General features: G+C 42.1%; 1 protein-coding gene across 3 annotated transcripts; it reads right to left on the reverse strand.

Moving 5' to 3' along the window:
- Nucleotides 1-5824: 5824 nt before the first annotated feature.
- Nucleotides 5825-10476, reverse strand: RPL6 (ribosomal protein L6). Of its 3 annotated transcripts, none has more exons than XM_006908568.3 (7): nucleotides 10375-10476; nucleotides 9219-9455; nucleotides 9025-9123; nucleotides 7798-7941; nucleotides 7238-7286; nucleotides 6471-6655; nucleotides 5825-6017 (listed from the first exon to the last, which is right to left on the reverse strand). In XM_006908568.3, the coding sequence occupies exons 2-7, from the start codon at nucleotides 9453-9455 to the stop codon at nucleotides 5865-5867; spliced, it is 867 nt and encodes a 288-aa protein (XP_006908630.1). In that variant the 5' UTR covers nucleotides 10375-10476; the 3' UTR covers nucleotides 5825-5864. The 3 variants fall into 3 exon arrangements, with proteins under 3 accessions (XP_006908630.1, XP_015442337.1, XP_024900279.1); XM_015586851.2 differs by lacking the exon at nucleotides 10375-10476 and adding an exon at nucleotides 9908-9930; XM_025044511.1 differs by lacking the exon at nucleotides 10375-10476 and adding an exon at nucleotides 9693-9715.
- Nucleotides 10477-10980: the final 504 nt, after the last annotated feature.

The following is a 10980-nucleotide window of genomic DNA, read 5'->3' on the forward strand; positions in this document are numbered from 1 at the left end:
GAAGAATATTAACACAAGCAAATGTTCATGATATACTGCTAAATGGAAAAAAAAAATCAGGCTAATTCAACAAGGAGTTATTAAGTTCCCACTCTGCTAGATGGTAAGAAAATTTTGAAATTTAATTGTATTTATGCTATGATCGCAGCCAGTAATCATACAAAGTCTCACAGCTGGTAAACATCAAAGCTCACATCTGAACCCATGTCTGTCTATTTTACAATTCCAGCTCCTTTATTTTGGCTGTAATAGTTCCTTTTGCTCACAATTCCAGCTTCCTTATTTGGGCTGTAATAGTTCCTTTTGCTCACAACTTCCAAACCTAATGGCAACCATTACAATTTCTAAGTGCTCAGGTTTGGAGATCTAAATAGCCGTCTTGTGCAGCTCATAGAACAATTCTCTTCCTTTGATTGTTTATATTTCAAGATCGTGAGTCAAGATGCCCAGGAACTATTGTCCTTCACCCCAATTAATGAAAACATCACATATCCAGGGCTGAAAGTCTTTAGACTGCATAATGAGTAGTTATTTAATATTTTAGCAAGAGTAATTAATTAGTCATACGACTGCATGGCTGCCACTGTACCACGATGAGGCAGCTGATGAATTAATATTTATAGAACCCCCTCTGGAAAAAGACCATTTACTAAGAATTTCTAGAATGGATCAGCAAGATAAAGAAAGCCCCTGGTCAAAAGAACTCTATGCTGGAAGCCTGAAGACAGAGAATACAAATGTAGTCAAGACAACACACACACACACACACACACACACACACACACACACACACCCCATGCTCACAGAAAACATCCATTCATAGGATCATAGAAAGGAAAGGTTTAGGATTTAGGATTTATTTTTTTTTGGAATTGTCCTTTTCACATTTCCATTCAAGAATGGGGAGTCCGGATGGGAAAAGAAGCAAGAGAAGGTGTTGGCTGGGCAACCCTAGGGGGGAAGCAAAGACGAAGCATGAGAAAGCAGGAAGAATAGCTCTCAGCAGGTAAGACCTCAGTTTCCTCTTGAGACATCTCCCCAAGAGAGAGCCAGCTTGTTGACAGAGCCCATCTCCCTGCTGCCCCAGCTGATGACGTGATGTTCACTGGCTTTGGCTCAAGTGGGGGCACCTCTGGGATTTTGCAATCTCTCTCCTTTCTGCTGGCTTTTCTGCACCAGCTGACTGTCTAAAATGAGTCCATAATCCTTACTGGGCCCACAAAAATGCGAGTGTGGCGTGAAGATAAGTGGTTCTCGATAAGCCTTAATAGAGCTTGAAAACGCTTGAAACAAAGCAACCATGTTCATGTTTAAGGCCTTTCAACACACCAAGGATAAAAACACATGCACACTTCTGCTAGGTAGACACACACTCACCGACAGGACCTGTGGGAGAGATTGATTATTTCCATCTCACTAATCACAGTCTCAAAGAGGAAACACATATACCTACTCAAAATCTTTTTTCCAAGTGATCTGGTAGGTCCCGTTCTTTTTTCTTTTTCTCGTTTTTTTTCTTTTTTTTTTTTTTAAGGAAAATTCTTTCTGCTCATTGGTGGATCTATGAGATGGCAGAGAAAACAAATCGAATGAAAGAAGTATTTGGAAACGAAGAGGGAGAAGGTTCCTTGGAGCCTTTGAATTACCACAACTGAAGGACAAGCCTCTACCTTGATGAAAAGCCCAAAGACACAGCAGCATTACGTGCAGCTCTCATTGGAGAAATCAGGACCATGGAGTTCCGAAAGATGTCGTGTCCTCTAGCGCCACCTTGTGGGAATAAGAGGCCTTGCTGCACGGGAATTTCAAATTCTGACTTGCCAATTTACAAACACTCCCCGGCTGCAAAAACATAGATTGAGAATTGGTAGCTCCCACAAAGGAAAGGTGAGCAAAAGACACGATTGCAGAGTTTGCACAAGAGGAAAAGCAAACACTATGTTTTCATTCATTTAGTATTTACTGAGTGCCTACTTTGTGCAAAGCGTGAGGTTTGGCCATCCAACTCCCTAGGGGATAGGTAGCTTCTCTCCCTCAGGAAGCCACTTGGAATAAGTAATTCCAAAAAGGATGAGAAGTCCAGAGACCTGGTCTGAGAAGTGGGGAACGCTCCCTGAGGATGTCACGGTTACTACTGGTAACTGATGTGTATGATAGCTAAATGAGAATCAGGATGGTAAGGGGGAAACTTAGTGACCAAAAGAATTTCGTGAAGTGCAGTGTTTGTGGTGCTTGATTCATGGACTGCCTAGGTTGGGGGTCTCAGCTCTTTTGAGTGTCACCTCGGAAAGCTAGTCCCCACATCTGTGCCGCAGTTTTTCTCATCTTAAAACAGGATGATAGGAATGGTATCTACCTCATAAGGTTTTCATGAGGATTAAATGAATTAAAATGGGTCATGAGCACCAAGCTTGGTGTGTAAGAACCCCTCAATAAGTGTTAGCTATTAGTAAACATGGCACCGTTTTCCACCTATTAATTCAAATAAGATCTTGATTTGAACCCAGGGATGGCAAAGATCTGGGGTAAACACATCACGTATTGCTGGTGACACTTTAAATCAGCATGGTCTTTTTGGAGAAAACACTTTGGCTACATACATGCAAAAGTCATTAAAGAACCATCCTTTTGACCCATCATTCCACTCTTAGAAGTTTACCTATGGAAATCTTTCATCCAATGAAGAGTTATTAAGTTCCCACTCTATTAGGTTCTTATAACTAAGTCAGCACCTATCCTCAAGAAGCTTAAAATCTAACGGGAGAGAAGACAAGTAATCAGGACATTATCTTGCAGTGCAAGAAATCCTGTCTGTGATGGGAAGAGTTCAGAGCAGAAGCACCCGAGCCATATTTGGGGTGAGGCTTGGGGGACCAGGAACTCTAGAGCAGTAGTTCTAAGTGGGGGTGATTTCACCTACAAGGGGACATTTGGCAATGTCTGGAGATTTTTATCATCATGACTGGGGGTTGGGTGCTACTGGCACCTAGTAAGTAGAGGCCAAGGATGCTGCTAAATATCCTGTAGTGCAGAGAACAGCCCCAACAAAAATTTATCGAGCCCCAAACGTCAATAGTGCTGATCCAAAGGGATGAGTGAAGCTAGCTGGTAGTAGCAGAGAGGAACTTCCTGGGCTGTTTGCATGTGCAAATCCAACTGGTGAGAGAGAAAAGGGTGGATTAGAGACCAGAATAATAATAGCTCGTATGTGCCAGCGATGCTCTCAGCATTTCACACTCACCACAGCCCAAGAGGGTAGGCACTATTGTTATCCCCTTTTACAGCATATGGGGACATAAAGGCACAAAAATAGCGATGGTCTCACAGGCAGGTAGAGGCAGAGCTGAGATCTGTACCCAGGGCTCTGAGTGCCAGAGACTGACACTGGGGGATAGGCTGAAGGTAGCTCCAGCTCTGATCAACCAGAAACTCGTCTTTCTGTATCATGATAAATACATCTGTCCGTGGACCAGGGGCTTGCACTGGCCTGAGCAGTTTTCTTGCCCCTGGGTATGCTCCCTGAGAAGTCCAACTATTACTCTTTAGTGAACACAGTAGGGGCCAGTCACATGGTGTGGAGGGAAGGTGAGTGCATGGGTAGGAAGCGCAGTCCCATAGAGCATACAGCACATGCGAAAGCTCTGAAGCAGGAAAAAAGAGCCCAATTAAAAGAAACAGCCTGGCGAGGGGCAGAGTGGAAAACAGTAGGCTGGGGAAATGGGCCAATCAGAGGACCTCGTAGCCATAATTTTGGAAGGGAAGCTAAGTGACAAGGAGCCACTAAAGGGTCATAGTTGGAAGTGATGTTTGGATTTGTTTCAAAAATACACCAGAGCTATTACCAAATACTTATTGGAGTCGTTAGACTTTAAAAGACAAAACATGGGGATGAAACGTACAGCATGATGATGAGTTTATACCCACCCAAGAGAAATGAAAACACATCCACACAAAAACCTGTATGCAAATGTTTAGTGGCTTTATTCATAATCTCCGATCATTGTAAACAACCCAAATGTCTTTCAACGGTTATACTTTAGCATAGTGACACACTGATACAGCAAAATACTGATGGATGATAAAAAGACCTACTGAACCACAAACATGAACAAATCTCAAAGGTATTATCATCATGCTAAGACTTAGCATGTTGTATGACATTCTGGAAAAGGCAAAACTACAGGAAAAGAAAGATTCTATCAATGGCTGCCTGGAGTGGAAGTTGACTTTAAGAGAGCATGCGAAAACCTAATTTCACTAGTAGAATTAAAAAACAAAACAAAACAAACCCAAACTGTGAAGACCCAGATTTGGAGAACAAGCTGATGGTCGTCAAAGGGGAAGTGAAGTGGGGCAATGGGTAAAAAATATATTTGAAAAAAGAGCACGCAGGTGGAGGTGGTACTTACCAACTGCATAGATGTCACAGAACTGCAGTCATGAATTACACCAAATGTAAATTAGGTATTAATAAAACCACCTTGAAAAAAGGACTCATCAGTCATTTCTCACTTCTCTACTGCCGAAAACCCACGTCTGACAACCCATTGTTTAGGGAGCCTGTCGGGGATCAGGCATTCTTGCAGAGTATAAAATGGTACCACCTCTACAGAACAGTTTGGCATCGTCTTTCAAAATTAAAACGCATTAACCCTTTCTCAGCAAAAAATGTTTACCTCTATGCATTTTTGATGTCTACAACAATGTACAGTATATAATTACAAATGATGGAAACCCAAATATCCATAAAATACTGTATTGTATCCTTTATCTAGTTTTGTTACCTCAGCAACCAAGACCTTAAAACAGTAAATGAAAAATTCCAGAAATAAACTAGGTTTTAAATCATGAGCCATCTTTAGTGTGATCAAACTTCAGTCCTTCTCCATCCTACGTGGGATATGAACTGTACCTTGTCCAGCATATCCATGCTGTATGTGCTAGCCAGCTGGTTAGTCAAAAAAACCATCTGTAAAGGACCCTGACAAATGAGTTATGGCTCAGTGATCCAGGATCACCCAAAGCAAACGGCCCTCCTGACCTTATTGTCAGCTCAATATCCTAACACTGTCACGACGCCACTTCATCTTAGCACGTAGGCACTTACGTCGTAAGAGTGAACAAGGTATTTTGAGGCCACATTCACAAAACTTTTATTAGTGCAATTGTCTCAGTAGTTGATTTCTTACTGTGCCTTATTTATGAGTCAAACTTTATCAGGTATGCATATATAGGAAAAAAACAGTAAATACAGGATTCAGTACTATCCACGGTTTCAGGCATCCGAAGGGTCTTGGATCACGTTCCATGGATAAGGGGGAACCACTGCACTATGCAGCAGTAAAGATGAACATTTTTTAAGGAATGATCAAAATACACGGTTATCCAATAGTATGTACAGTATCCTAGGTTTTTGGTTAAAAAGGGAGGGTAAATATACTTATTTGCTTTGTGTTCAAAACACACCAATAATTATGGGGAAGGGGCTGAGAATTACACAGATGGGGGAGAAATGAATGTTAAATCATTGCAAGGGAGGACGTCTGTGGCTTGAAGAGCCCACGTTTCTTTTCCACAAATGGTTCAGTACTAACTTGCTCTGCGATGACTGGGAAAATGCTATTTTACATTGGTTGGTGCGAGGCAAAAAAGCAGAGAAGCCAGACACTAAGGAAGCTAAGAATGCTGACCCAAGGCTGGGGAGCATCTGCAGCAGCTGTTACAACCCGGCTTTAGCAGAGGCTGACACCCCGTCAAACTGGCCAAGTCAAACCACATGGCCAGGCAGAATTAAAAGGAAAAGAATAAAAAAAAAGACACAAAGGAAACATAACAGGCGTTTAATGAGGTTCTTCATCATCAACTCAGAAAACCAGTTTGTGAGGATAAACACCATTTGTGAGAGCAAACACAGAGCGGAGGTAGCCCTGGAGCTGAGGGACAGCTTTGATTTTTGGCAGAATCTGCGAGTCCACAGCTTTCTGATCAATCTTGCGCTGCTCTGTAATCTCGTATTTCTAAAGAAAGAGAAAACCATTTAAAAGTAGGGCACAAGTAAGCAAACTCCTTGGTTAAATGAAGAACTTTTATCTCACAAGTACTCAATCTCGAGAATATTTAGGCAATTTTGATAACCCCTTCTTTCTTAGAGGGCTGTGAAACATAACCTGTTTTTAATACAATGTAAGTAGCAGCTTATCCTTTTGTCTACTTTAATGCGCATGAAGGATAAGTGGGGGCGAATTCCTGAGAACAGTAGCAATTATTCAGTCCCACCCAAACCTCAGGATCCTGGCTTGAGCTCCCACAGGCCATGAGGAACTACTGTTTTTAGCTAAATCTGCAACAATATTATCCCTCAGATATTCCTCATTATTTAAAACTTATTGTTGTTTAGCAATTCTTACCCTTGTTTATTTTCATTCTCGAATTGGGGAGGCAGAACTCCCAGGGGCAAAGACGAAGCTCACCTCTTTCTCTGTGTCGAAGATCTCACCCTCCTGGTGTCTGGGCTTGCGCAGCTTCTTCTTCTTGAAGTAAGCGTCAGTGAGATGTTTGGGGATTTTCACACCACTGATGTCAATTTTAGTGGAGGTGGCAATGACAAATTTCTGGTGTGTTCTACGCAGAGGGACTCGATTGAGGGACAGAGGTCCTAAGGGGGAAAAGTCAATAATGAGGGAAAGGGGAAGCAAAGATTTAAGAACTGACTTTACATCTGGAGAAATCTGGTGAGTTGAATTTCTAATTTTTCTCTGGATCTAAAGAAATTCCAAACTGCCTTTTACTGCCAGCACCAAGACTTTTGTAAGATCTGTTTATCCAAGGTCTTTTCCCCGCCAAATCCTAAGTCATCCATACAGGTTGGTGAAAAATCACAGGTCCCTGATGACAAACTGACACTGAGCACTGTTCCCAACAAGCAAACAGGTCACACTTCACCTGGTGAGGAACTCCATTCTCGTGCCCACTGGCAAACCAATAACAAGTCTTACGCAGGACACATTCCTTGGGGCTAGTAGCTAACCATTCCACATTTTAGGTGACAGTCACTTGGTGATATGTTGCCACATAAAATTTAAATACCTGCTTCATTAGAACTCATGAGTACATAAGGCAGTGAAATGGGGCATGGAATCTTATGGCACTAAGACTTCCATGTAGGTGGGAGGAAGGGTATACTGCAGCATTTAAGAAGACACGTTTCAGAGGATGCAGAATCCAAGGATTTTCTTACCGGTCACAAGTAGCAAGCCACTGCTCAGCTGCTTCAGGAAAACCACCCTCTGTAAATTGAACAGAAATGCTACACGTTTGTACAATCAGAAACTGACTTCTCAATTATTCACATCACAGGTTTCTAAGTTGGTAAAGAAAACCTTTACACATGTATATGCACAGCAGTTCTGGAAGCATCTATAGCAAACTACGAATAGGGGTGACACTAGGATGGGAATGGTACTTTTGTGTATTTGTTTTTCATTGTTTTTAATGAGCAGCCATTACTTTTAACAACGAAAAAATCCTTTAACTCAGTAATTCCATCACCAAACCCAAGCCAAGAAAAGTAACTCAAATACATAAACATTTCTGGGTATAGGGATCTCTGAGTCATCTGCAACAAGTAACGTTACCAACAGCAGGGAATGGTAATAAATTACTGTATGTTATGGGCCAAACATGTTATGCTAGTGACCAGAGTTGTTATCACTGGTAAAGAAAGAAATCCTACCCAGAATGCACATATATTCTGATCAAGCACCCGAGAAGCTCCATGAGCTGAGGTGCTCTGCTCACCTTGCCTCTGTGACGCCCAGTGAGGATGATCAGAATGGTCCCCGGGGTGATGCTAGCCCGAAGTTTTCTTGAATGCTGACTGAAGGGTTTCTTGCCATGGCTCAACAGCTTTCGAGGCACATCTTCAGTAGGATAATATCTAGGCTGGAGAGAGTCCACAGGCCCAATTTATATTAAATAAGCTAACCAAATTAAGAAAGCTGACTGTCAGTGAAACGTTTGCTACAGCCTTTTTACTTAGTTGAAACACTTTATTAACACTATTGCATTTTCATTTCTAAGTAGATTTTTAATTTAGAAAAGGGCAACACTGTTCCTTATCCTTTACTTGCAAAACATAGGATGGAATCCAATTAATTTGAAGGAGCTGTGTGTTCAAGTAGACAGAAAGCACCAAGCAAGTTACCTCTGTAAATTCTGTATTAAATCAAACTTTAGAGATTACATGGCAAGCTATCATTATACACTGTTGTATAACAGACTCTCAAGCTTTTGTGGGGTCCCCAACCTTTAATGTAAACTACACTTCTCCAAAAAACATGTCTGACACAAATCTTGCACGTTATAAAGAAGGCATGGCTTATTTTCCAATTCAAATGAAGTGGTCACAGCCTTCACATTAACGTGATTCCTCTTTTTATCCACAAAGGAAAACAAACTGCACAAAACCATTTTAGATTAGGACTGCCAGTTCATTTATTATGAAAATAAGACCCCACATAAAGACTATTAAGAGTATGACAAGTAACTCACAATAATTTATTTCTAACTATGCTGTATCATTTTAGTGGGCAGTCTTACTTTTACTCCAAATATTAACACCACTGAAAAACCAGCTCACACCACCCGTGACAAGTAATCAAAGTGCCATTTTCCCTTTGGTGCAATAATCTTCAACTGTGACGGGTTTAATAGATCAGGGGACATTACTATAATAGAAATTACAAAGCAAACCTTAAGGCTGACCACTATCCTAGGCTCTATGCATCACTTAACTTTCACAACCACCGCGTACAGCAAACCTTTACTCTCATCTTACAAGCGAAGAAACAAAACCAAATAACTATTTAAAATCAAACAGTAAATGATAAAGCCAAGTTACAAACCCAGAACCCATTATCCTCCATTAGTTCTGATAAACTTCTAAAACGCAAGCACACAAAAAAATCTCACACAACAGTCAAGCTTCATCTCAACACCTCATTTAAGGTCTCCTCCAAAGCTTACCATTTTGCGAAGTTTAACCACCCGGGTGCCACCGTTCTTGTCACCACCAACTGGTTTTGTGACAGTAGCGAGAACCTTCTCCTTCTTTTTCTTTTCGACCTATCAGGACACAGATGTAAAAGTCAGAAGCAGACAAAAAAAAAAAAACGAGTATGGTTAAGACATAATGGTCAGTGGTTGCCCTCATTCCTTACCCTGGATTTAGCTGCTGAATACTTCCTCTTGTACATGGCCTTTCTGGAATACATGGCTGATCGGGAATACCTGCCAATTCCTCTGACCAGGACAGGGTTCCGGCTGCAGTGGGGTTTTCCCTTCTTAGGCGTTTTGGCCTTGGGGGTACCCTTCTTAACCTTGCCACCAGCATCAGCCTTCTTGGCTTCAGGCTTCTTCTCTTTAGTGTCTGGCTTCTCAGCTTTTTCACCCGCCATCTACCAACAGATTTAGAAAAAAAAAATTCATCAATTACCCAAGACAATATCCGTACAACGATGGGCTTTTCAGACAAGCTCTCACCCTCCCTCTCCAAGTAGCTCGAACATCCGTTCATCCCTCTCTCTAGAACATATGTAGGCCGTCCTCCAACATGTGCACCCACCCTTACTTACAATGGTTAATTTTGACGTTGTCTCCCCATTAAACTTTTTGAGGATTTGAAAGTATCTTACATTTTTTATGTGTGTGCTAAATATTTAGTAGTCGAAAGTCCCTATCCCATTATTCTTGTACTGCAAATTAGAAATCTTAGAGAAGGCTCTAACAAAGCTCCACAGCTTGGAAGCAGCGAGACTGGAATTTGAAACCGCTCGCTGCTTCCTGGGCTTTTGCTCTTTTCACATTAGCTTCTCATTCAAGAAATTCAGCTTATGAGGCGAGGACATACACACAGTTAGCCCGAACTCAGGTCAGACGGAAAAAGCCCAAGAGGCGACTTCCGGTCGTAGACACGCGATGGGAAAGTAGCACTTGGCCTCAACCCGAAATCCCAACGTGGCTGAGACAAACTTAGCGGCGCCTTCTGGAAGCCGGGCTCGGGATTCCGGAGCGCGCACCGTCGCTCTGGACTCCGCGGCTCCACTAGCCTGTTACGGATCCCGGAGGAGCCTTTTCCCCCCAGCCCAGGAGGGTGGGAGAGCAGCCGGAGCCCCAGAGCCTCTACGGCATTCCACCTCACCCTCTTCGTGCCCCACCGCAAACCCAACCGAGAGAAATGAAGGGCTTGGGTGGCCTCTCAGTAGGCCCCGAGCATGTCTAGCCCTTGCAGGTGTCGACTTGCTACCCTCCTGGTTCGGATGGTGAAGGATTGGGGTCCTGAAATAGAATCTTGCAGAGAAGGACCGCCATTCTTACCGTGCAAGATGGGAAAGAGAACTAAGGTCCCGACTTCCGGTCTATAAGCAATCACAGGAAGAGTCTCACTTGAGTCTCACTTCCTTCCGGATCTGGAGCATCACGGGAAATGTAGTTTTTTCCTCCTACTGCGGAGAGCTATTTTTTCTAATAAGAGGCGAAAGCGAAGAACATTTTGTCTGAAATGTTTCAGTTTATTAATCAACAAAATTCTCAAAGTACTTTTGGGAGCCGACATAAAGTTACAAACTTTTATTTTGCTTACGAAGGACATTAGAAAGCACTACCATTTTCGATATAAGAGACAGATCGATGAAGGATCTAATCCCCAAGTAAATTTAAATCTTTCCTACGAAAGGCTAGCTGGGAACCTTCCACGGACATTTTCTCCACAGATGGCTTAATGCCTAGATCCTCTAATCAGACTATAGACTATGCTCGATGGTGGAGGCTCAGAAAAGCTAGAATTTAAAATGAATAAAATATATTCCTGCTCTCAAAGCACATACATTCGAGGGAAAAACAAACAGAAGAATGAATAATATTATTTTCTCTGGAAGATTAAGAATTGTTTCGCTGTGGATTTTGTGAAAGATTTGGCAGAAT

This window comes from Pteropus alecto, unplaced genomic scaffold (genome assembly GCF_000325575.1).
Source record: "Pteropus alecto unplaced genomic scaffold, ASM32557v1 scaffold113, whole genome shotgun sequence".
NCBI lineage: Eukaryota > Metazoa > Chordata > Mammalia > Chiroptera > Pteropodidae > Pteropus > Pteropus alecto.